This window comes from Salvelinus namaycush, chromosome 27 (genome assembly GCF_016432855.1).
Source record: "Salvelinus namaycush isolate Seneca chromosome 27, SaNama_1.0, whole genome shotgun sequence".
In the NCBI taxonomy this organism is placed as follows: domain Eukaryota; kingdom Metazoa; phylum Chordata; class Actinopteri; order Salmoniformes; family Salmonidae; genus Salvelinus; species Salvelinus namaycush.
Genome location: NC_052333.1, coordinates 14,702,139 through 14,729,377, shown reverse-complemented (window position 1 = coordinate 14,729,377; position 27,239 = coordinate 14,702,139). Strand labels below are relative to the sequence as shown.

Below are 27,239 nucleotides of genomic sequence, written 5' to 3'. Positions count from 1 at the left end.
TCTCGTTTGAATATGGTCTATGCTATTCGGACTCCTTGGGATGTCCCTACCCCATTGAAATTGAAATAGTTAAGGTAAGGGTTATGGTTATGGTTAGGGTAGGGGATTAAGGTTGGGGTTAGGACAGGGGTGTTGAACAAATCTTGCCCTGGGGGACGCATTCGGCCTTCAAGGAGATCTGGAGGGCCGCACTGAAAATATGTTATATTTCCTTGAATAGTCAAAAATGTATCCTCTATCCATCATTTTTTAATGTTATATTCTCCCTGTCTAGTGATTATTGGCGGGCTGGACAATCAAGAAACTGTATGAATATAGTTCCATTGTCATTTTTATACAGTTTCGATTTCGTTGTAGTTATTTTAACGTTTTTTGAGTTCGTCCGCCACCGGAAAAAAATTCACAATTGTTTTATTTGTTTTACTCAGCCGTACTGAACCACTTTACGGTTTGACACCCCTGGATTAGGGTTTAGGGTAGGGGTTGTCCCAAGGATCCCGGATTGCACTAGCCGTTTGGATATGACGGTGATCGCGGGTGCAAGGCTAGCGGGTGGAAGCCTCATATGCTAAACGCATTGTAATTGGCTGCTTCGGAGTAGTCAGTGCTTTGCATAGCAATTCATTGATATAGTTTACCGCTGGTAGGGAGTGTTTGGCTGCCACACGAAGTGAGAGGGTTTGGAAAGTGGACGAAGGTTTGATGTAGGGTCTCAAAAGAGGAATACCGTGGTTGTGTTATTATTTTAAAAGAGGTATAGACCAAAGATAAAATACTAGACAGCCAAAATGCTTTGCCATGTTACCCGTCCGGATTCGGTGGTTATGGAAGTGGAAGTTGATTCGAAGGCGAATGGTGAAGACTGTCTCAATAAGGTGGATACTGATTTTAATTCTTCCTTTTGTTATTTTTCTGTTTTCGGGTTGTTGTTTATACGTTATTTGTAGGTTATAGATACATTTGTCGAATTACAGTGTAAATTGTCCTGCAAGTGCACATTTATTTGTGGATTAAATCGCAACACTTTGTCAGCATGAACGTGTTTTTTATTGCCGAGATGAGAAATCCACATTTTGATGTTCAAAGTTCCTGTTTATTGTTAGATTTTCTGTCGCCAGCGTCAGTTCTCTCTAAACAGCATTGTCTGTCACTGGATATGTATGCTACATTGCCACACACAGCGATACAAATGTGCTTCCTCAATCGTGCAACAATGTTGCTTTGTTTGGAAACAAGTTGGCTACATTTTCCGTAACAAAGAAAGAATATACAATTTTGATTTATGGCACAATTCAACTCATGATGATTGAGTTGGTGATTTTCGAAATGAGTATGAAGGTGCCATCTGAGGGAGTTGCTTCCTGGTAGTCTAGTCGCGAAGAAAGTATATGGCTTTGTCAAACAAAGGTTACTTCAGTTCATGTTGGTCCCTGTGCATGCTTAGCAATGTTGTGTAGCTTCAATGGGTGTTCTCACGAAAATAGTCTACTGTTGACTTAATCAACCTTGAATATCCAACAGTAGTCTACCATATTGCAATAATATGTTTTTAGATTTAAATATAAATACTAAAGTCGTTACATCAATTATCATGTGCACAAAACGTTATGGTGCCAATGATGTAGGCCTAGTCATCAATCCGTAAACATGTGGATTTGTCAGAGGGCCTAATCGTTGTCTTCTAATGAGTTCTAAATAAATTCTAAGCTCCTATCTCATATGCACAGCGCGCTGACATGTCCTTTGAGTCGGTATAGTTATCTCACCCTCCGTCCCCTCTGGATTTCGGCTACACTTGATGTTACATAACTCCGTTCCTTTTCTGCTGCTGGGGAGAGGCGCGTGGGATGCGCTCGTGATGAAGTTTATTACCGCGGGAAAAATATCCACATTTATTTCCCACTTAACTGTTCCCACCGGCTTTACCGCCTTGGTATTGATGTATAGCAAATGCAAAAATGATAATAAAGAAACATGCTAAACTGTCTCATATTTTCTTGAAGATGCTACGTAAACTTCTCGGCCTACACAAACTGCGGTTAGGCAACTTTGGCGTTTATTTTTGGTTTTACTTTGGTTTTTACGTGTTTTTTTTGTTGTTTCTCCATAACTGACTTCTTCCTCTTTTATTCCAAAGGTGTGTAGGAAGTTGGGAATCATAGAGGTGGACTACTTTGGCCTGCAGTTCTCGGGCAGTAAGGGAGAGAACCTGTGGCTCAACCTGAGGAACAGAATCTGTCAGCAGATGGACAATCTGACTCCCTGCCGACTCAGGCTTAGAGTCAAGTTCTTTGTGGAACCACATCTCATACTCCAGGAACAGACTAGGTATGGATGTTATGTATATCGCACACAGACAAAAGTCAACACCACATCATGAGCATACATGCATATTTAACCATCTCATTACAATAGTCATTCTCTTCCGTCCCTGCATCATCTTGTTAAAATGAAAAAAGGAGAGAAAGAACCTAGGGCAGTTCCTTACTAAATATTCATATTACAACATAATCTCTAACTCAACCATTCAGATTCCAGTCATGTACTATAGGAGGAGGAGGAGCAGGGGGAAAGAGAAACAACCAGATCCGTCATAGCCTGTGAAGTTAGTTGTGACTTCCTGATTCTGCTGTACAGTGAAACGGCCTACAGTAACCCTGCAGCACACAGGGTTACTACAGGTCATTGTGGCGCCAAGCAGAGCCAGGCAGGAGGCAGTAAGGAAATATGATCTCTGTAGAGGTTCCAGACTCCTTTACTGCTGCCCCAGGGTCCCTCTGCCTGGCCCTGCCTGCGGAGAGCTACACAGCCCTCCTCCAGACATCCCATGCTGGCTCTCATTCAAACGAATGATGAAGTGTGCTCACTTCGGTTTCTTTTGTCTTTCGTATACTTTTTCTCATTCAGGAGAAGTGTCCTTATTAACACTTTTGTTGATGTTGTGCTTTTGCCTTGGTTTCTTTTGTCTTGGCGTTTTACAAAGTCTCAAAGGCACATCTCACAGTTGTGACTTTGTTTAGATGTTAAAAGTGCTTTTTACTACAAACTCAGAAAAAAGAGTTGAAAGAACAAAAAAAACTTGTTTTCATAGTTTTTTCAGACACCAATGTAAAAGGCTTTATTTAGTGTAGTTTTCTCATATAATATGCTCACTTAGCTCTGTGTTCCGTCAGCCTAATTTAAAAAATCATTCTTCCTCTCTTATACAAAGACTGTAATATAAATCAACCTGTGAAGATATTGCCCAGTCTTCTAAAAAACTTGTTGAAACGTATCTCTAGCGAAAGGCCTGACACACCGACTTCAGGCTGATGGATAACAGGACCTTTGGAGTCTAGTTTAGTTCTCTCCTCCCAGCCTTTTAGAGGTCCCTCTAGTTAGAAGTCTCCATACAAAGTAACACATCCTGACGCGCTTGATCCTGACTGAATCTTAGGCTGCATTGCAAATGGGACCCTATTCCCTATAGGGGCCCTGTTCATAAGTAGTGCACTATATGTAAAAAGGTGTGATGCGTCCGCACTCAAAAATATGTTGTAAATCCTGTTTGGAAATGCACCAGCAGAGAATCAACTCAGAGCTTCTCTTTTGATGTTATTAATACGGTGCTCTGGTCTCATTGCTAACCCCAGTAAAGTTTTGCATGCAGCATTCACGTTAGTATCATCAGATATCTTTCCACAGCTGTAGGACAGATACTGTATCATTAAAAGTAGATTCTAACCCCAGTCAGTCTGCCAGGGAAGGCATCTGATAACATGCTGTTAGAGGAGAGGGAGTTGTGTGTGGGGCTGAGCCTCTGAGCTCCTCTCGCTCTCTCTCCAGGCAAGGTCGGCCAGTAACTGTTCATTAAACTGAGATCTATCCCTCTTGCCCCTCCTCCCAGCTGTCTCTGTCTGGACTATAAGTATACACTACCACTCCCTCCCCCTGGCTTGGAGGGCAAGTCCTTTTTCCTTTCATTGTCTGTCTTTGAGGATTTTTATTTGATTTATTTAACTAGGAAAGTCAGTTAATAAAGAACAAATTCTTATTTTCAATGACCGCCTAGGAACAGTGGGTTAACTGCCTTGTTCAGGGGCAGAACAACAGATTTTTACCTTGTCAGCTCAGGGATTCGATCTTGCATTCGGTTACAAGTCCAACACTCTAACCACTAGGCTACCTGCCGCCCCAATGGACTTTGTGTGTCTTTAAGACTGGACAGCATGCCTGTGCAGTTAAGGGGAAGAAAAGGGGAGTTGACCAGGGGAGCTAAGGGGTGAGGAAGCTAAAAAGCAGTCTTTCTGGGGACAGTTTTAGGATGCGCACACACATCGCATCGAATGTCGATCTGCCATTCGGCAAGGTGTGTTTTTAGGGACCATCCGCCGGTAAGCGCATGGCTGCTGACGACTCTACATGTAGAATCGTTTTTCAAATTACGTCTGGTACTCTGTTCAGAGGTGCTAAGTACTCTCGGCCAGAAAACACTATTGGTGTGTCTGCTATTGGAAGACGTCAGGACCCATGGCAGTTCATCCACTGCTGACCTCTGGCAGATTAGGAGGGTCTTTAACAGATGGCGAGGAGAGAGGGTGTGTGTGGAGCCGGGGACAAGGGGAAAGGGGGAGATAAAGACGTGGGGGGGATGTATAGAGGGAGGGGATGGTAATGTGTGAGTCTTAATTAAAAGTAGCAAATGTTTTGCGCACACACAGACGCACACAGTTGTGGTGGGTAGAGCTCGGCTCAACAATTTTATTTTTGGCCCGCACGCTGTCACTACCAGATGTAGAATCATTTAAAGTGGTTGAGGATGGGGCCCCATCTCTCGCTCTCTCTCTCTGGATGGTGTTCAAGACAATGAAGACCAGATTTTCAGATAGGAAAGAAGCGGCCATTTTGACTTCCTCTGCATCTTTCTCTAGAGAACAGGCCTGTGTGAACCAGTGTGGTGATCTCAACTCATGGAAACTCTCCACACTCATGATGTATATTTCTGTTAGCATGCTGTGTGCTCTCTACTCTCTCTGTTCTAGTGGTGGTATTTGTGACTCAGTGGTTACTGGAAGGTCATGTCTCTCTGTGGTGAAAACAGGTCTTTGTTCCCTCTGTGTGTGTGGCAGGGAGCGAGATGAGCAACATCTCCCTTAAAGCCTTCTGCTTGCTTTGGTTCAGCTGGCGTCTAGCCTACATTTTGGTGTGCATCAACAGCCGTAAAAACTCTTAACGTCACAATGTCGTCATATGCCTTAACCCTCTTTGTGCCTTCACATTTCCCCTCGTTGGGCTACTGCTGCTTCCCTCTGCCCGTCACACAGACCACAAACGGACAGGCATGCAGGCAGAAATAGATACAAAACGCATAAGTTGGTACTCATAGTGTGGGCAGAACTTCTTAGTAAGTAGATGTGGAATGCGTGACTGTCTCAAATCAAATTTTACTTGTCACATGTGCCTTATACCATAGGTGTAGACCTTACAGTGAAATGCTTACTTACAAGCCCTTAACCAACAATGCAGTTTTAAGAAAATACCCCCAGAAAAGTAAGAGAAATGAATAACAAATTATTAAAGAGCAGCAGTAAAATAACAATAGCGGGGCTATATACAGAGGGTACCGGTACAGAGTCAATGTGCGGGGGCACCGGTGTCGGGGTAATTGAGGTAATATGTACATGTAGGCAGAGTTATTAAAGTGACTATGCATAGATAATAACAGAGAGTAGCAGCAGCGTTCCAGAGGGAGGGGCAATGCAAATAGTCTGGATAGCCATTTGATTAGCTGTTCAGGAGTCTTATGGCTTGGGGGTAGAAGCTATTTAGGAGCCTCTTGGACCTAGACTTGGCGCTCCGGTACCGCTTACTGTGCAGTAGCAGAGAGAACAGTCTCTGACTAGTGTCCCTCTATCTCTTATCTGCATGTGTTTTAGTCTCCGTTTGAATCCATTGGCTTGGTCTGATAGCTTCAAGTGTTGCACTGTCAGTTGGTGCATGAGAGAGAGACCACCGAATAGTTTACTAGTGAGGGACAGCTCTTAGAAACTAAAATAAACCAATGGAACATGCTCAAACTAATATCCACCAATAAAACAGTGTGTTCTTGGCAAGTAACAGTGCTAGGTTGTGACCTGACCCAGGGGCCAGGGGATTTTCCAGCATTATAGGGCACACACACTCCTAAAACGTAATGTCCTGGTACAGGAAAACCTGTGGGTAGTAACAGGTGTGTGTACGAAATGTCCTTAGTGGGTGCAGACAGACAAGCTTGGCCCTCAGTGCCAGTACACACACACACGCCTCTCTCTCTCGCCATCTTTCAGCCCGGTTACATAACATATGGTGGACTCGGCACACATACAATTAAAATAAGAAAACTGCTTACATAAGCTTGGCGTTTTACAGAATCTTCACTAAATCCCGCTCCTATCCCATTATCCTTGAATAGTTAAAAAACATTTTTTACCAGAGACGTCCGCTCTATGCCAGACATGGGGATTATTAACTGTGAGGTTGAGTGTTGGAGACATCAGCTAGTGTGCGTTTACTGTTTTACAGTTGACTATTTAGGCATCCCATGTTTTCTGTGTTATAATAGACAAGGAGTAAAACCCTAAGGTGCAACTAGCCACTCCCAGGAAACGGTGATCCATTGTAGGGTTTAACCTGTGTGTGTGTGGAGGGGTCTAAAGAGATTCAGTAACACACACACATCACATTTTAAAGCTTTCTATAAATACACACACACGGCTCTCATCTGTAGCACTGGCTCAATTTGGTCCGATTTCTGCAGTTCCTCTTGTCCTCCCAACATCAAACAAAACCCCCCATCCTAATCCTGTAGCTTTGAGATCCCAGAATCTCTCAGCTCCGCTCTGCCCCGGTAGCTTTTGAAACACCCTGCCTGGTCTTTGACCATGGCTTGAGGCAGCCTTGTGTGTGTACACTGCACTGACCAGATATGGGCAGTTTAATATCTACTTCTGCATTTGGTGGGTATTTCCAGAGAAGTAGTAGACTTCCTATTTGTTTTAGAAGCTGTTTGCTCAAACCACAACCATGTCCCTTTTTTATGAAACTTTCTGACATTTCTATTGGTTCAGAGATTGAGTTGGCCCCATAGAAATATAATTATTAGAATGTCAGTTCTGTTCTAATAGTTCTAATTCTATGGTTGAAACTTGTCCCCCTCAATGAATGGTGTACTATCTGCATCATTACCCCTCACTAGCCTGGAGGTAGTGTGTGTTCCATGCTTGTCTAAATGGACATGTTTTCCCCTTGTTGTGCAGTGTTTTAGCATTCTGATTAGGTCAACAGTTGGTCGGGGGTTAGCTATCCAGAAGGCACAGCCATTAACAGACCTCATCTGCCATGAATAAGAAAATGAATGTTTTTAGTGCCTTTCCCATAGAAATAGAATCTCTTGAAGGGACTTGGAGCCCCTAACCCTAGCAATTTGACTGGTCAATTCAGCTAATGCTGGGTTCAGAATGGAAGGAAATTCTTAGTGGCAGTGCAGTTAATATGATTTCCTTTTTTTCTGTTATGAAATAAATGACGATAATGAAAATAGTGAAAATGACGATAATGGAGTTCTATTTAAAAAAATGACGCACAAAGTGATTTATTAGACAAAGTGATTTAAAAAATGACATGTGTTAAGACTGCATGGGAGCTTTAATAGGTCTTCAGTTTTTGATTTGGACTTAGTTTTGTTTTTGAATGGCAGCAGCATGCATTCTTATGGTTGTGTTACAAGTTGAGTCAAGGTCTTGTTGATTTGATTTGTTACTGTATCTGTCTGCTGTCCACGTTAATCTAATGTGAATTTCGTTATCATAGAGAGGAGATGGAGGAGGAATTGCAAAAAAGTTTGATAGTGTTCGTGAATTTTTATTTGCGTGCAAATGCAGGTCGTCAGATGTTTTTCTGCTTTGCAATCCAACTCCAACAGTTTTGATGTCCTCCCTCTAAACCTGAGGAGAGCAGTTTGTATTATCCAGATCTGCCAACTCCAGATGTCTTTGCCAAAAGTGTCTGTCTTTACATGTCTGCTGAAGCAGAACGTTCTAGATATTTTCACCACCAGGCAAATGTTTTTCACTGACGTTAAGACCAATCGTGTTGTCACAGCATTGCAGCCAGTAGGATTAGTTGGGGAGACAAGATGGTTGTCACAGTCCCTGTCCTCCACCCAGACTTGTTTAACTTTCCTTTTAAGTTCTCTGAACTCAAGTAGCCTTCCCTCATATCTGGTTTGAACCCATAATATTAGTCCCTGGCCAGGAAGGATGGCTGTGGCAGTCTCTGGGCTTGTGTGTATGTGTGACTCCTGCCCAAAGCGCCCTGGCTCAGTCTGGGTTATGTTTAATTACCCTTTTACAATCCGTTAATCTGGAACACTCTCTCCCCTTAACCAGAGGTCGATTTAGCTTACAAACAACTTCTTTGTTCACCTCAAAATGGCAGTTGTTGGATTCATGAGTTCACTCGGCCCAGAACTAAATGTTTCTCTTGTTTATTTAGTGTTTTGTTTCCCCACTTTTTAAAAACATTTTTATTGCTCTCGTTCCGTTGGTTAAACTATTTGATTAACATCCTTGTTGTGATGTTTCCATTGAGAGACTGTAAAACTGGTCCCTGGACTGGGGTTACTAGAGTTCGTTGACTGGGAGTTACCTCTAGCACACAGCTCTGGGCTGTGTTATTTGTTACTTCTACAAACCACATTGTTTAGAGCCTGGCCCTGTGAGCTCTGAAACTGACACTTTTCATTGGCTGACACGGTGCAGTAACTAGGCAGAGGTTTATCATTTCATTTCACAGGAACTTTTTGTTCTTCTGGAGACAGAGCTCTGTGACTAATGTCTTCTCTCTTACTACTGAGAGAAGTCAAGTCGAAACAATTATTTTATAGGCCAGGATGGTAAGAAGAACAAAGAAAGTTTCACCAAATTGCCCTATAATTTGTGATCGGCTTCTTTTGAGAATGTTTACTCTGAAATAAGTTTATTAAAAATAGTTAGCCATGTGAACAAGCAGCAGCTTACAGTGGCACTCCAGTCCCCTGTTCGCCTCATTTAACACTTGATTTACTTTTTATTGCACATCTCAGTAGGTGGTCCAGGTATGTCATGACATGGCACAAGTGGGTGGGGGGGGGGGCTTTCCTCTTTCGTTCTCTATTGTTCCTTGAGCAAGGGGGTGGGCGTGGGGGGGGTGGCTGATGACAACCCAAATTCCCATCCGACACACTCCTTGAATGCCGTACTCAGAGTTTGCACTTGGGATATTGCTTTTCAACAGTTAATGGGGTTTTTTAATCGCTGGAGGAAAAAGTAAAGACAGGATTTCAGGAAAAGAGATTTTAATACACAAAATCCTTTAAGTTAACTTTGACAATCTAAAACTCCACAGGGCTGCTCTCTCTAAAACAGTAGAAATGTCACTAATAAACCCAGAACTAAGTCAGTAATCCCTCTTCTCCTCCTGCATCTTCCATCTGTCACAGAAAGGGAGTAATGACCCATATTCCTCCCAGCTACGGCCGTGCCAGGCTACGGTGCACTTTAATTGAATTATTCCAGCTATGTAATGAAGTGTTTAACATTCCAGCAGGAGAACAGATTATTTTGTTGGAGCACCCACTGTCATCTATTGCCCGGTGTGTGCGTGTGTGAACAGTAAATCTACCATGCGGTCCCTTGGTCTGAGAGCAGCTGTTCCGTGCCCCCGTTTTCTTTCCCTTCATCAAGATGACTGTAGTGAATGTCTTAAGAGGCTTTATTCTTCCCAGTTGTATTTAAACTGGGCTGGTGGGGGGGTCAATGATTTTCTTCTCCTCTATTAGATTCCCTACAGGCTTAATGAGAGACCCCCTGCTGTTTTGTCTGTCTGTTGCCTTCTCCCTGGACAGACAGTGGGCAGGGTGCGGAGATGTGTCTGGGTAGGGACCAGTATGTTGTGTGTGTGTGTGTGTGTGGGCAGGGAAGTGACTGGTATGGTGTTGGCAGTCTGGGCACCTCTGGACTGTAATGCTTCTCTGTCCTGATGCAGCCTGGCATTTCTGCCCTCCAGCCGCTGTAGGAGTTAAAGTTAGAGCTGTGAGCCTGTCTGCACCGGTCACCGTCCTGCACAGTGGATAGTCAGACCAGTTTACAAACCCCTTCACATCACCACCCTCCACAGTCCACATCAAAGCACTGGGGGAGAGGGGGAGACACTCACCCTGCTGCCCTGGATGTCTACCTCCATAACGGGGTGCTGCTTCCAGAGCCTCCCTCCTTGTCCCTGCTCTTTGTCTCCCAGTGGGGTGTGCTATAGGGCCTGACAGGGGCAGACTCCCCTGATAGAGGAGCTCCAACATAGCCAGGAGCCAGGCTCAGGACACACCTACTAACCCCCCCTCTCCCCTGGCTGGGCAGTCTGAAATCAGCAGACCCACAGACAGTTGTGAGGTCAAGCAGGGATGGATGAGAAATCATGTGTGCTTCAATGACCTGGAAGAGCCAAGAAAAAGCATGTGGGGAGTTTACTCCCATATTTCTTATGCCTGTATTCTCCTCCTAAAGGAAGTGGACAAGTGCACACTAAGGGCAGAAGGGTAGAGAATTGGGATGCAATGTTACACTCTGTACAGACTTTGCACAGGCTAGACTGTTGAGGGGTCAAGCAGGGATAGATGAGAAATCCATGTGTGCATCAATGACCAGGAAGAGCCAGGAAGAAATAAAGAGTAGGAAGGAAATCATTACAGTACTCTGTGCACACTAGACTTGACTGGTTCCTGTACAGTATATTACCCCATGTAGGCCATGACCTTGTAAACACCCACCTAGTATTGCACTTCTTACCACGAGGAATGTTCCAGATACTGTATACACCCAAACATGATAACCTAGCCCATGTTCTAAGCATAGATTAAACCACTCCAGAGTGCAGCATTAGATGGGGGTGTGGGGGGTGATAAAGGAGAGGTCCTCCCACTGGGTGGTGAGGGAGAGCAGCCAGGCCAGGAGGGCCTGTGGCCTATAGTAACCCCCAGGTAGTCACAGCCCTTTGTTTCCAACTGGCCAGGTAGCAGCCTACTGGTCACTGTGCTGCTGCTGCTGGACCTAACACAATAGAGGAAACGGACAGCTGTGTGTACTGTTCCAGCTAGGGCTGGAGCTGCTGGGAAAGGGGGCCAGGGCTGGGACTGTCTGGAATAGATCTACTTGGGCCGGTTTGTTTAACACCATCTCAAACGGTTGTTTATTATGCCCCTAGAGCTACTATTGTTTAGATCTCCTTTATTGTATGGTAATATTCCTCTCAATTCTTGTCCTGAAGTGATTCTTCTTCTTTTGTGTATCTGTTCCCTGCTAAAGCCAAGGGGTTTAAAGGAGGCAAGAAGACTGAGTGCCAACCAAGCTGTGTTCCCATGCCCCCCTCTCCTGCCCATAAGGCACTGGGGGCAGGATGAGACCAGTCAACAGTACATCTCTTTTTTTAAAGGCACACTGTCACACATTCTTACTCGGTGGGAGTGCTATTTTCCATTGCTTTGTGTTATGGATGTTGCGTAGTTCTGTGTTATTAATTTGTACAGATTGCCTCTGGTGGTGGTGGTGGTATGCCTGGTTATGTTATGTTTTACAGTACTGTAAAACTTCAATTAAATGCAGAGACTCATAGCTGTCCGTCACGTTTAATAGCCGGGCAACGGCACACATTTCAGCAAATAAACACCTGTTTCAAATATACGCCGGGTCTAAATGAATTGTTTACGAGGTTTGGTTTCGATTTGTTATATTACATAATTTAGTAATGAGATGAAAAAATGATGGCAATCAGTTTTTATCAGGGGTGAAACTTTCACCGGGGCGCATTCTTTCACTGGGGCGCTTCCCCCACATTCTGAAATGTCATTTTGCCCCCCCCACAGTTTTATAATTGGAATGTGATACAAAACAAGGCAATGGTGTGCTTTAGGACCATGCGGCTACCTCTGAGCAGTAGAGTAGGCTGTTTATGTCCCTCAAAATGCTCCCCCCACCACTTCTAAAACCAAAGTTGTGCCCCTGGTTGTTATCACCAGTAAGAAACTGCTAGCCATTGGCTGCTTATAGCTGATAACTGCTAGTTAACTGGCAAGCACAAAAAGTCAACAACTTCGGGAATACAGACCACCAGAAATGGGGAAATTGCTATTCTGTCAAGCGAAAGTTGGTATGCCTCCATTTCGAAAAGAAAAAAAAACTAAGATACAAATAAATGTTACAGTGTGTAAATGATAACGCATTGGTGCAGGAAATGAAGAAATTGATTGAAATGCTGGAAGTGAATGCTGGGATTAAATTAACTACGCAAGTGAGCAAAAACTGTGTGCATCAAGGAAATGGACACCTGGCTCAAATAGAAGCCTGTCTCTAATAAGTGCCTGTCTCTAATAAGCAAATAAAGGCCCGGGCTATTTTTTTATTTAAGTTTTACGGTATGTGTGAGAAAAACAAGAAGGGAGTCTGGTCTGGTTCACTCCAGTTGAATTCATCCCGTCTGAGGGGGGAGAGGGAGGGAGGGTTACCTGACCGGCTTGTGCTAGTTTTCAGTTTAGTTCTGAGACTAGGCCACTCTAGTTCACCCTCCTTTTGATGGGAGAGAATGAGTCCTCTGTCACTGCCTCTGTCATATTACTAGTTATTGTTTAACCCAGGGTTTCCAAAACTCAGGGAAACCCTGGTTTTACCAACCATAAATACAGTCCAGGAGAATAGGCTTTTCCTGTTGAAAGTGTTATCATGTCACATAGGTCAGATGGACCTTGACCTTGAACGTCTAATAATTCACGACATCTCTGAAACTAATAAACAAGAAACAAAGCTTTCGGGGGAAAACAATGAAAGCCTCCTTGACTCTGGTTGTTTTGTATTTGGCTCGCTGCAGCCTAGTGTTCTGCACACAGATCTACAAAGTCTTCCTTGTTGTTTTATCACATTTTCCCCCATAGCCCCCCCCCCCCCCCCTCCACACTTTGAATTTGCCATAATAACAAGCGTTTACCGACAACCGGGAAGGGCCCTTACCTTGCCAAAAGAACAAGATTACAGCGTTGTGTTGCCATTACATTGACTTAGCCCGGTCTTTGTGGGCTTGTGTTGGTATTTAACGGGGGAAAAAACATGAGCCAGGCAGAAGGATGGAGGGAAAGATTGAGGGATGCCTAGGCTAAATGGTGCTATCGTACCCAGACCCCACAGTGTTACATCACAACAGCAGTAGCAACCTGGCTGCTTAGCGCGCCGCAGCACACCACTGGGGTTAGTGAATAGGCAGGCAATGCAGAAGGTGTACAAGGCTAGCTGCTGCTCCTCTATGATAATGGCTATAGAGCTCTGTGTGTACACTGCACTCTGCCACCATGATGAGAGCTATGGAGCAATTAGAACACACGGACTGTGTCACTGGGTTAAAAGTCAAACCACGTCACACACTGACTGGGAACCGCTTTCACTAATTAGCTACTCTGTGTGTGTCTGTACCCCAACCTCTAACCACCTGCTCCATTCTGTGTCCCTCTCTGATCTACCAACCATCACCTGTTTGGTTCCAGGCCCTGTGTACCCCCTCTCCTTCCCAATCCAGTCCATGTCTAACGTCTCCTGCCCCTCTCTATTCCCTCCACCAGGCATGTGTTCTTCATGCATGTCAAGGAGGACCTCCACAGCGGCCACCTGAGGATGTGTTCAGAGCAGGCTGAGGTGCTGAGTGCCCTACTGGCCCAGGCCGAGTTCAGAGACTACAACCAGAACACTGCCAAATACTGCTACTCTGAGCTGTGTGGGAGCGAACCCTGCCCGGCAACAGTCGACAGGTAAGGGCAGGGGACACCTGGGGATATGTTAGACAATGAGTGTAGACTGGACACACCGATGCGCGCGCACGCACGCACGCACACACACACACACACACACACACACCCCTGTTGTGTGTTTAAAAAAGGATTTGAGCTTGAGCCTTAATGCTAATTGGTTGGAGTTTGCAGGACATGAATACACTGTTGGAATTTTGAAAGCAAAGCTGCCCTTGACAAGGTTGCTGGCTGGCAGGGTTGGGTAAGTTACTTTCTAAATGTAATCCATTAGTTACCTGTCCCAAATTGTAGTCAGTAATGTAACTTTTGGATTACCCAAACTCAGTAACGTAATCTGATTACATTCAGTTACTTTTAGATTACTTTCCTCTTAAACGGTATTAGAAGAAGTCAAAAATGTATGTTACCAATTGCAAGATAAATCATTGTAAAAGTTTACATAGCTGGCCATAAATGGATGTTACATTTTACTTAATGGGTTGGTTATGTAGGCCTCTTCTAACCCATCGCTTTCTACTACATGAAGTAATATGATTAAATTATATCTTTAGATTAAAAACCAAAGTCTATCAGAATTCCAGTCATTCCAATAAATGTTATACTCCTTGATCTTCAAGAATAGGACTTATGGAAGTATAGATTAGCCAAATTGTTTAACCTGAGCATAACCCCAAAACTAAGGACTTAGCCAGCCCTACTGTGTTGTTTAGGATTTTGTTGTAATGGAGGACTGATGCTGTGCTCATGGAATGGCATGCTTTGAGCACTACTGAAAAGTGCTATTTACATGTAAAAAACGAATGCCATATGCTGCATTTGCTATAGGCCTGGTTACCATTTTTGTTGGTGAAAATTTATCTTGATAATATGCAGCTGTTTTAAAGGGCAAATTCACAGATGAAACAATAACAAAACGGTTGCCCGCCTCTGTTTTAGTAAAAAGCTGAGGAATGGGCCTGGAGAAATGTAACCACTGTCAGATTAATAAACAGAACTATGGAATCAAGGACTGACCATCCATGACATCAACATTATAGTTTTAACCATGTTATGAGGCAATGCAGTGTTTATTTACATTTACAATGTTTATAAACATTGGAGAAAAATAAGCTTGTTTTGGGTTCTCATGGAGTGTGACAGTTGAATTAAGCTCATGAGGCATTTATAAGTTATATTCTTCAACAATTGATGGATATATGTATGTATGTACAGTTGAAGTCGGAAGTTTACATACAGTAACGTTGGAGTCATTAAAACTCGTTTTTCAACCACTCCACAAATTTCTTGTTAACAAACTATAGTTTTGGCAATTCTGTTAGGACATCTACTTTGTGCATGACACAAGTAATTTTCCCAAAAATTGTTTAGAGACAGATTATTTCACTTATAATTCACTGTATCACAATTCTAGTGGGTCAGAAGTTTACATACAATAAATTGACTGTGCCTTTAAAAAGCTTGGAAAATTCCAGAAAATGATGTCATGGCTTTAGAAGCTTCTGATTGGCCAATTGACATCATTTGAGTCAATTGGAGGTGTATCTGTGGATGTATTTCAAGGCCTACCTTCAAACTCAGTGCCTCTTTGCTTGACATCATTGGAAAATCAAAAGAAATCAGCCAAGATTGTACTTTTTGGAGAAATGTCCTCTCGTCTGATGAAACAAAAATATAACTGTTTGGCCATAATGACCATCGTTATGTTCGTAGGAAAAAGGGGGAGGCTTGCAAGCCGAAGAACACCATCCCAACCGTGAAGCACGGGGGTGGCAGCATCATGTTGTGGGGGTGCTTTGCTGCAGGAGGGACTGGTGCACTTCACAAAATAGATGGCATCATGAGGTAGAAAAATTATGTGGATATATTGAAGCAACATCTCAAGACATCAGTCAGGAAGTTAAAGCTTGGTCACAAATGGGTCTTCCAAATGGACAATGACCCCAAGCGTACTTCCAAAGTTGTGGAAAAATGGCTTAAGGACAACAAAGTCAAGGTATTGGAGTGGCCATCACAAAGCCCTGGCCTCAATCCTATAGAAAATGTGTGGGCAGAACTGAAAAAGCATGTGCGAACAAGGAAGCCTACAAAACTGACTCGGTTACACCAGCTCTGTCAGGAGGAATGGGCCAAAATTCACCCAATTTATTGTGGGAAGCTTGTGGAAGGCTACCCTAAACGTTTGACCCAAGTTAAACAATTTAAAGGCAATGCTACCAAATACTAATTGAGTGTATGTTAACTTCTGACCCACTGGGAATGTGATGAAAGAAATGAAAGCTGAAATAAATCATTCTCTCTACTATTATTCTGACATTTCACATTCTTAAAATAAAGTGGTGATCCTAACTGACCTAAAACAGGGATTTTTTACTAGGATTAAATGTTAGGAATTGTGGAAAACTGAGTTTAAATGTAGTTGGCTAAGGTGTATGTAAACTTCCGACTTCAACTGTAGCTTGTACTGTAGCTACAAAATCCCATTCCTGCTCTTTTCCCGTGACCCATCAAACACATTTGGTGTGTCGACATAGTGGTCTCTGACGCATGTTTTTAAGGAACAAACTTAAACATGCGCCTTTTTTAATGCTGATTTGAATGTCATTGAGTAAACATAAGTGTCAAATATTTTTTCCGCAAACATCCTTTCTGAATTTAAAAGTAATCCTCAAAGTAAATCATCTAGTTTTTCAAAAGTATCTGTATTCTGACTACAATATTTTAGCTGGTAACGGATTAAAGTTACCGTTATTTTTGTAATCCTTTACATGTAATCCGTTACTCCCCAATCCTGCCGGCTGGCTTAGTGAACAGATATGGTAGACCGTGAACAGATATGGTAATCATTTATGACCATAATTGACATGAAATTAACTTCTGTTGCGTTGGCCAGACTTGTGTACCCAAGCTGTGTACCTATTCCCAAGAATCTATGGTTGGTGCTCAATTCAGTGTAAAAGACTATAACTTACTACACCCTAACCCCTGATTTGCTCCAAGCCGTAACCTTGCCTTCTGCTTTTTGGATATGAACCAGTCAGTCGTGTGCAGCTGACATAAACATTTGTACCATGAGAACCGGGTATGAGTTACACTGGCAATGCAGACAGCAGCACAGTTTGGAAATCCAACACTCAGACATAATTTATAAACAAAGCATTCTGTTTAGTGAGTCTGCCAGATCAGAGGCAGTAGGGATGTTCTCTTGATAAGTGTGTGAACTGGACCATTTTCCTGTCAAAATGTAACATGTACTTTTGGGTGTCAGGGAAAATGTATGGAGTAAAATGTACATTAATTTCTTTAGAAATAAAGTAAAGTATAAATAGTAAAGTACAGGAAAAAAATGACTTAAGTACTTTACACAACTGGATAACACCACAACTCAGAGGGGTTGAGTTAAGTGTAAGTAAAATTTTGTTTGGACCCTGTGTGCGATTGGCCAATAAAGTGATCTTTAATTTGTATCTTAAACAACACGTGCTCACAAGGTTCCCTCTACAGAAAGAAAGCACCCCCTCCCGTCCCCTCCCATGTTGTCTCCATGCACCCACTTGTTTTTCACCAGCAGAGGTAGGTTTGCAATTGGAACAACAAAGTTTGACCCACATGATATCACCCAGCATGACATGAGCAACAGACGGAGGAAACTTGGGTTGTGTCTGAAATGGCTCCCTATAGCTAGCTAGTGTCCAAAATGGCACACTATTTCCCCCATAGGCTCTGGTCAACAGTAGTGCACTAGATGGGGGGAAAAGGGTGCCATTTTGGACGCAAACTGGATAACACATGGTCACAATGTTCCCTCTACAGAGACACACCCCTCCCGTGTTCCTACCATGCAGCCACTTGTTTTTCTTAGTCATGAACCAAACCTGTTCAGGCATTGAACTGAACACCTAAGGGACAATTAGAGCTACAGTAGCAGGTTTGAGTTTTAGCCGGTTAAATGTCTTACATATTCTGGAAACACTCTAAATCAAAACTTGAAATAGGAATAATATTTAATCTGACTTGACACATTCCTTTAAACAGCCATAAAAACCAGGACTATAACTAGGTGTTAAACATCAACTTATCCTTTCTGTGAAACTAAACCTAAAAGCGCAGTCAACGCTCACATCAGTTTCGTTTTCTACCACCAACCCATAAAGCCCATAATAGACAGTCTCTCTCTCGCAGAACCATGCCAGGGAGTAGCACAGCAGCTCGTTGACTGGTTAAATCAACAGTTTGAGAAGCAGCAGTTTGGGTGCAGGCCAATCTAAACTAGGGACTGTTTGTACTAGGTCAGAGGATGGATCTATCACTGTGTTTACACACTCTAGGGGACACACACTAGGATCCCACCTGAGATCATAATTGGAGGGTAAATGCAGATGTCAATGTACTGGGTTAATCAGGCTCACATGGACATGATGCTCTCTTGTTAGTGTGTTTTCAAAATTATAATAGCCAATTTGGTGATTTTATTCAGCTCTATTTTTAGTAATTGGCGAAAGCATATTTCTATTGCACTATGGGTAATTTTATGGAAGTTCTCACTCCGCCTAATCAAGCTTATGTCTTGAGATGATAACACAGTACAGATATTGGTTGTGTCATGTCATCATTTTAGCATAGCTGTAAATGTTAAGATTGGAAACAGCTTTCCAATGCCTGAGGAAAACATGTAATGCATATCATTCTACCATATTGAAGCAATTACTGCAGGAAAATATAGTCACTGTTGTGACAGTTTCAGAACAGCAAAGCTGTCTGTAAAGGAAAAGTATTGACGTTTTCCATTGACAGGACAGACAGTGCATCAGTAGCTGTATGAGTAATGTTCATATGAACTGAGGAAGTAAAGGCTTAGTCCATGAGTAATGTTAACTCAATAATGGCTCACTTCATACTCTAATTCACACTGCACATATAGTGAGGAGAGAACTACTAGCAGCGCAAGCAGAGGCTCACATTACATTATAGTAACTGATTCCCTTATTATTTGATCAGATTAGGGGGATGATGGGTTTTATATTAGAAAATCTGCTCTCTGGGTGACAGACTCACTGCTCAGGCAGCACCCAGCAGTCTGTCACGTTGTTCAGCTGTGTGAAGATGTGATTTCTGTACTGTTTTCTCACAGCCCTCACAGGAAATAAATACAGAATATTAACTATTTGAAGCATGGTGGCTCTGTGTAAGTCTTTGAAGCAATGAGGCTCTGGATGTGAACCAGTAGTGACACTGCTGTCTCTCTCTATCCATCACTTCACAGTATCATCTCTAAGCACAAGGCGTTGGAGGGTCAGAGCCTGGGGTCGGTGGAGTACCAGGCCCTGCAGCTAGTGTCCAGTTTGGAGCACTACGGGGTGGAGTGGCACTGGGCCAGGGACGCAGAGGCACAGAGGCTGGCCATAGGGGTTGGCCCGGAGGGCATCACTGTCTGTAAAGAGGACTTGAGCCTGGTCAACAGGTAAATGAAGGGTCTTCAGGCTACTTAACCAACTGCTCCATCTCTTGTGCAGTCAGCTCAAACATAATATAGACTAAAGTCATATCAGAGCACTTTGTATGTGGGGTGCACAATATACAATCTACTGTACATAGTTCAGAGTATCTCCTACAAATACTGTGCTTACTGAAATGTCCATATATATGAAGTGTAATGTCCACGTGATTTATCCCACAATCTTTACCTTCGAGGAAATGTCTTATTGTTCTGAGATTGTCATCATGGAACTGAAATCCTGTAATATTACACAATATTGCAAAACAGGATTTAGTTTAAAGAATAGTTTCCACCTTCAACTTTTCTTTATCCATTCTAGGATCAGCTATCCCATAATCCAAATAGCCACCCAGTCAGGGAAGAGTGTTTACCTGACGGTGATCAAGGATACCAGCGATAGTGTGGTTCTGCTATTCAAGCTAATCAGCAACCGGGCTGCCAGCGGACTGTACCGGGCCATCACAGAGACACATGCCTTCTACAGGTGAGGGGACAGGAGAGGATCCACTTGTGGGGAGCCAAAACACAGTCATGCAGTCCAATTATACAGTGCACTCCACATATAGTCATCATAATTGTGCAGTTAGATTTGATCACCAAGTGATCCAAGGCATTATTGATCAAATGTTCCATGATGAAACCTTTTAGGGACTGGCTTCTCCGCTAACTATTTAGTAGGGTTGAAAGGAGTGCTTCTGAGTATAGTATAGAGCCACAAACACTGACAACCACCCATGGGCTGCACTGTAACACTAATGTATTGACAACACGTTTATTTACACTACCAACTGGAGCATCCTCTCTAAATGGTATTTCTGTCACTTATTCAGCTGACTTTACGGCCCTCAGAATACACGAATGCTCCTAGAGCACTGTAGCGTTCTACTGCCGAGGGGGGCAGCTAACCAGTCAAGCATTTCACTACCCCATTTAGAAGTCCTGATAGGTCAGGTTCTCTCAAATCACTTTCACTCAAAAAAAAAATTCTGTTTAACATGGAGTGCTGCTCGCTGAGTATGCATCCTGAATTACAGTTGTACACATTCCCTGAGACTATGCTATGGTCCTTAAGGAGGAAGTTTGTTGAAGCCACTATATACCAATCCTTTTACATGTTCTTGGTCTGAAGTGATTGGTAAAGCCATAGACTGTAATGGTGTTGATATTGATGAAAAAGTGCTTTATTCTTCCTGGAAAAATGAAGGTCAGCCATTTAAATTGGCCTACTGCAGAGCAATGAGATTGTTCACAGCTGGGTTATAATAGTCACAAAGATGACCTCTCTAGTGTGTGTTTGGGGGGGTTCAGAATTTTTCACCATGTCTTCCCCAGGTTGTGCAGATGGGCTTGTTCTGTACTTGAGCTTAGTGTAGTAACTGTTTCTGGATCAGATTTAGAGGATTTCTAGTCCTTTACTGCTATTAAACATGATCAATCCCATGAAAAGGTTGAGTCAAAGTGGAGAATTGAGAAATCAATTGATAAAAAAAATTGTCCAACATTCAATTGACCGATGAAGAAAAGTTAGATTGACTTCTTGGTTAATAACGTCTCGCGTTCTCCTCCAGGTGTGACACAGTGACCAACGCAGTGATGATGCAGTACAGCCGTGACTTCAAGGGACACCTGGCGTCTCTCTTCCTCAACGAGAACATAAACCTGGGCAAGAAGTACGTCTTCGACATCCGACGCACCTCCAAGGAGGTCTACGACTACGCACGCCGGGCTCTCTACAACGCCGGCATCGTGGACCTGGTGGCACGTGCGGCGGGGACGGGCGGCGAGAGGACGCCATCGGGGCACAGTCCCCTTCGTGGCCAGGGGGAGGGGATGGGGGAGGATTGTGGCAGCTGCCAGCAGAGCAGGGCACTGCTGGAGAGACTAGAGAAGCTCAGAGAGGCTCTGCTGTGTATGCTGTGCTGTGAGGAGGAGATAGACGCAGCCTTCTGCCCCTGTGGACACATGGTGTGCTGCCAGACCTGCGCCAACCAACTACCGGTGAGGAGACTGAGACGAAAGTGAATGCTTGTAAATTATTGAATGTTGTGCATGTTGGTTTTGGTCAAATTGAGAAACAACTACTAGTCAATGAACACTAACCTATGCACAGATTTTTTTGATGGTTTTTGGTCAAGTCGACATTTGGATGCCACCACTACCATCTACCCCCAGAATACGAAAGCTGTCTCGTTAGGTTTAATGTCTTTCTTTTCTGGTAGTCCTTGGCACAACACAACAAGCACACTCTAGGGTTCTAGCTGTGTAATACCATGAGTGGCAGAGCACAGATTCAAGGAGAATACTTCTTTTCTCCTGAGTCACTCTCCCTCTGAGCAGTAACCTCTCTTTCTCTCATATCCATTTTATGATTTTTAAAAACCGATCCAGTATTTTGCTCATGTATGGGTTCAGCTCACCTGATTGGCCCTCCCACTAATCTCCTAAATTTTGCTTGAACTGCCGTCGCAGATGGTGAATTAGCGGCTGTGGATTAAAGCTGCCGGCAGCAGGCCAGCAAATGTCTATTCCACTAAATCCACAGGGAAATGAGTCGTTTTGTGTGGCTGGACCTAAACACAGTGAGAGGAGAGAACTGACACGCAGGGAGAACATTCCGGGGAGAGAGAAATCATTCCAACATGGCCACCCCCTTAGCCTTTTCTGAACAGTGTATCGTGGATAATTCCATCTAGTGGTCCCGGGTTGGTTAACAGGCTTTTACACGGCTATAATACAATTGACTGGTTAAATTAAATTGCCGTGTTATTCCACTACTCTTCACTGTCACTGACAGACTGGTTAGTATAATTAGTCTGTTCTGGATGTCTTAAATATGATTCTGAGTGTCACGCCCTAACTGTAGAGAGCTTTTTATGTCTCTATTTTGGTTTGGTCAGGGTGTGATTTGGGTGGGCATTCTATGTTCATTTTCTATGTTTTGTATTTCTTTGTTGTTTGTCCGGGTGTGGTTCTCAATCAGAGGCATCGTTGTCTCTGATTGAGAACCATACTTAGGTAGCTTTTTCCCACATGGTTTTTGTGGGTAGTTGTTTTCTGTTTTTGTGTCTTCACCAGACAGAACTGTTTCGTGTTGTTACATTTTGTTATTTTGTCTCCGTGTTCAGTTTATTAAATAAATAATCATGAACACTTCCCACGCTGCGCTTTGGTCCACACCTTCTTCATACGACGACCGTTACAGAACTACCCACCACCAAGGGACCAAGCAGCGTGGAAGAGAGGACTGGACATGGGAGAACATCCTGGACTGCAAGGGATCCTACACATGGGAGGAGATCCTGGCTGGAAGGGATCGCCTCCCATGGGAACAGGTGGAGGCAGCCAGGAGAGCGGAGGCAGCAGGAAAAGGGAACCAGCGGTATGAGGGAACACGGCTGGCAAGGAAGCCCGAGAGGCAGCCCCCAAAAATGTTTTTTGGGGGCACACGGGGAGTGTGGCAGAGTCAGGTTGGAGACCTGAGCCAACTCCCCGTGCTTACTGTGGCGAGCATGGGGTTATGGGGTGATGCGCACTGTGTCTTGGCCGAGCATTCACAGGCCGGTGTGCGTGGTGCCAGCGTCCCGCATTTGCCAGGTGGAAGTGGGCATCCAGCCAGAACGGGTGGTGCCAGCTCTGCGCTCGAGACCGCCAGTGCGCCTCCACGGCCCAGTGTATCCGGTGCCTCCGCCAAGGAAGAGAACCCCTGTATGTCTCCCCAGCCTGGTGAGTCCTGTGCCTGCTCCTAGAGCCAGGTCTCCTGTGTGTCTCCCCAGCCCGGTGAGTCCTGTGCCTGCCTCCAACGAGAGTGCCCAGTCCGGCCCCCGCAACGAGGGTGCCCGCTCTAGAGGTGCCACCTAAGTGGGCCAAGCCAGAGGTGGAGCCGGGTCTACGTCCCGCACCAGAGCCGCCACCGCGGTGAAATGCCCACCCAGACCCTCCCCTATAGGTTCAGGTGCACCTTTGGGGGGGGGGGGGTCACTGTCTGGTACTTTGGGGGGGGGGGGGGGTACTGTCACGCCCTGACCGTAGAGCGCTTTTTATGTCTCTATTTTGGTTTGGTCAGAGTGTGATTTGGGTGGGCATTCTATGTTCATTTTCTATGTTTTGTATTTCTTTGTTGTTTGGCCGGGTGTGGTTCTCAATCAGAGGCAGCTGTCTATCGTTGTCTCTGATTGAGAACCATACTTAGGTAGCTTTTTCCCACATGGTTTTTGTGGGTAGTTGTTTTCCGTTTTTGTGTCTTCACCAGACATAACTGTTTCGTGTTGTTACATTTTGTTATTTTGTCTCACTGTTCATGATTATTTATTAAAAAAAACGGAACACTTCCCACGCTGCGCTTTGGTCCACACCTTCTTCATACAACGACCATTACTCTGAGACTCTGGCTGCCTGGTTCATTCTGCAGCCCAGGGCTTGTGGTGGGTATTTATGTTTTTATGGAATGAGTTTGACTCACACGTGAACAACCAAAACACTGTAAATGCCAGTGGAGGCTGCTGAGGGGAGGACGGCTCATAATATTGGTGTAAATGGAATGGTATCAAATACATGGTTTCATGTGGTTGACTCCATTCCAGCCATTACTATGAGCCGTCCTCCCCTCAACAGCCTCCACTGGTAAATAGGGTGGTGTGTGAACCCTTTGAAGCGGTGTGTGAACCCTTTGAAGCGGTGTGTGAACCCTTTGAAGCGGTGTGTGAACCCTTTGAAGCGGTGTGTGAACCCTTTGAAGCGGTGTGTGAACCCTTTGAAGCGGTGTGTGAACCCTTTGAAGCGGTGTGTGAACCCTTTTGAAGCGGTGTGTGAACCCTTTTGAAGCGGTGTGTGAACCCTTTTGAAGCGGTGTGTGAACCCTTTTGAAGCGGTGTGTGAACCCTTTTGAAGCGGTGTGTGAACCCTTTTGAAGCGGTGTGTGAACCCTTTGAAGCGGTGTGTGGATCTGCATGTGCAGTACTTGTAGCACACAGTGGTCCAAAGACCGTAGTAACAGAGCCACTGCTTTAACAAACCACTGACAGCCATGTCTTTACGTTCTTTGATGCGCTCTTTGATATATTTGACCTGTTCCATATCTGTAACTTAACAAGTGACAGCTAGTCTTATGTTGACATTCAATTATCTCTCCCCAGTTGTGTCCGGTGTGTCGATCTGAGGTGGAACACGTGCAGCATGTCTACCTGCCCACCTGCACCAGTCTCCTAAACCTCAGCAACACCTCCCACAACGACGACAGCAGCCCCGTCCACAGAGCTATAGGTGGGCTAGCATATACATGCCACACCAAGGACCACTCCAATACCAACACCAACAACCACCACGACTCCAACAAGATCTACCAGACTGAGACATAAACCACTTCCAGACTGCGTCCCAAATAGCACCCTGGTACCCTACATAGTGCTGTCCACAGTAATGCACTAATTAGGGAATATGATGCCATTCCAGACACAGTCCAGTCCCAACACCACGGTTTCTTTGTTTGTTTATCACCTTACCATTCTGACAGTGGTATTTTTCCACTGTCGATATTTATTTTTTTAAACCAATGATGGATTTGGGATTTTGAATTTCCACCCCTCCATTTTAATTTTAGGGTTATTGCCTATTATATTTTCTTAATTGAACTGCAGCTGTTGATTTTGATCAGCAGTAGCGGTGTGATCTGATTTATTTCATTTGGATTGTGCTTTTGTTTGTTTTTTGCTCCATATCCGTGTACAGAATGTGAATTATCTATTGGGCTCATAACCTGCAACGCTTGTACAATATGAGGGAATTCTGTGTTTTAGGAGAATCGTAGGCAACGTACATAATCGTTCAGTTGTTTTATAAGTATATTTGCATTTTAAGCTTTTAGAATTTCATTTTATGGTTCTAATGGAGTGAAATGCATTTTTTTTGTTCTGTTTCCATGCCAATGAAAAGTTATTTGGGGGTAGGAATCTGGCCCTGGTACAGCACTGCATTCTGATTTTAGAGAAGCAATGTCCCAAAAGGCACCCTATTCCCTATGTACAGTAGTGCACCACTTTTGACCAGTAGTGCACTTTGCAGGGAAAGTTGCAATTTGGGATGCAGCCAAGGGGAAGTCTTGACGATAAGCCCGGTATCAATGTGTATATGAGTGCCAGAGTTCTGGAACCAAACCAGAACTCTGACAGGGAAAGATAAATGGTTGAATCTCCTAGTCCATTCCCAATGGGTCATATAAAGTAACTCCACTCTACCAGATTCATACAGAACTCTATGAGCTCCAGACATTCAGCATTCTATCCCATAACAGAACCTTCACAAATGGAGGCCCCAAAATAAGATGCTCTCTGTATTCTTTTACTCAATAAGTGATCTGTGATTATTTATTAGTAAGGCTGTTTTTTTAACCTGATCCCAGATCGGCTTGTGTTGTATAATTAACCCAGATTGTAGGAGTTAGCTATACAGCACAAACAGTTCTGGGACCAGGCTACAGTTTTTCAGCCTCTACTGTGTAGCGGTGTGTGTGTGCTTCCTCAACTTCTGTTCTATGTGGTCAACTAGGGAGTTCCTTATTATTTTATTATTAAAGGGTACTTACTAGTCGATCTGTCAGTGCAATACGAGCTGCTTTTTTAGTTGTTTTTTGTTTGTTGGGGGGGGGGTGGACGAATGAATACACTGTCACTTTATCAAGGAAATTTCGCCAGTGTTTTATCCATAGGGTTTTGCCTTAATGTAGCAACACTGGCTTGTGTCTCAAGTGGCACCCTATTCCCTATGCAGTGCACTACTTTTGACCAGAGCCCATAGCACTCTGGTCGAAATTAGTGCACTGTTTAGGAATAGGGTGCCATTTGAGACAACGACATTGTGTTTTGATATGCATTCTTTCTTTGCACAGACTTTCTTTGTTTTAAAGATGAGGAATATGTTGTCTTTATTGCTGACACCATTTGGCACAGTCACTGCAGGGGATTGATTATTTGATCACTTTGTTCAAGTAGGATTTGTTTCTGTTTTCTGAAGCAAAAACTATGCTCTGCAAATGTAGAAAGAACTGTCTTTTTATATTGTATTTCTTTGAACTAGTAAAGTATTAATAAAGTATTTTTTTTTTAAACAAGCATTTGAGTTTTTTAAATTGTATTTTTTGGGGGGAAATGTGTTCATTGATTTGATTGGCTTTGACTGTTCAAGTTACCACCTTTCACCTCACTCACCTGTTCTCATTCTCAATGGGGACAGTCACAACTGAAAGGTCAGATAAAGATATGGGGGTAGATGACTGAGCGTCTCGTTACTAAAGATTGATGGAGGCTCATAGGGTTAAAAGTTAATGCCTGATCTGGTATGCCACCTTATTTAATGAATGCTTTTTTGCCTGTCATTTTAAGTAGTAAATCCATTATGGTTTCTGTGTACTGATCTTGTATCAGAATGCATGTGTTCAAATTGCACTAACGGTACAGTGCAATTAGTATTGATTTATTTTAGTATAAGTTTGCTTCACTGTGATAATAGTTTGAAGATCGAGGGGAGGTGACAACATAGACCATTGCAGAGTATTGATCCCTATCTGTGTACACACCACACACAGTCAGACAAAATCAATGCTGTTAGATTCCAAGGGCACTGGTGACTGCTGGAACAGAGGGAGGGTTCAGGAAGACTGAGGTGATTGCTGCTCATCGACAGAGAACCCCTAAACCTTTCTTTACCAAAAGCCTTTAACGTGCTGCCTTGCTGTCACACAGAAAACGGTGCCTTTATTTCGCCACCTGAATGTCTAGTGCGTCGACGGCTTTAAAGGCACAATCTGCAATATTTACAGCTGTTCAATGGTCCTTTTCAATTAATGATTTATAAATGCCCATTTTGATTCTTGAAGAATATGACTTCAAACCAAGTGGTGGGGCTGAAAAAACATTT

General features: G+C 43.7%; 1 protein-coding gene across 1 annotated transcript; it reads left to right on the top strand.

Annotated features, from left to right (window-relative positions):
* Positions 1-561: 561 nt before the first annotated feature.
* On the top strand, positions 562-26,436 carry LOC120022606 (E3 ubiquitin-protein ligase MYLIP-A-like). The gene is made up of 7 exons (XM_038966579.1): positions 562-875; positions 2,138-2,328; positions 13,652-13,837; positions 19,098-19,295; positions 19,651-19,815; positions 20,900-21,329; positions 24,464-26,436. The coding sequence occupies exons 1-7, from the start codon at positions 789-791 to the stop codon at positions 24,683-24,685; spliced, it is 1,479 nt and encodes a 492-aa protein (XP_038822507.1). The 5' UTR covers positions 562-788; the 3' UTR covers positions 24,686-26,436.
* Positions 26,437-27,239: the final 803 nt, after the last annotated feature.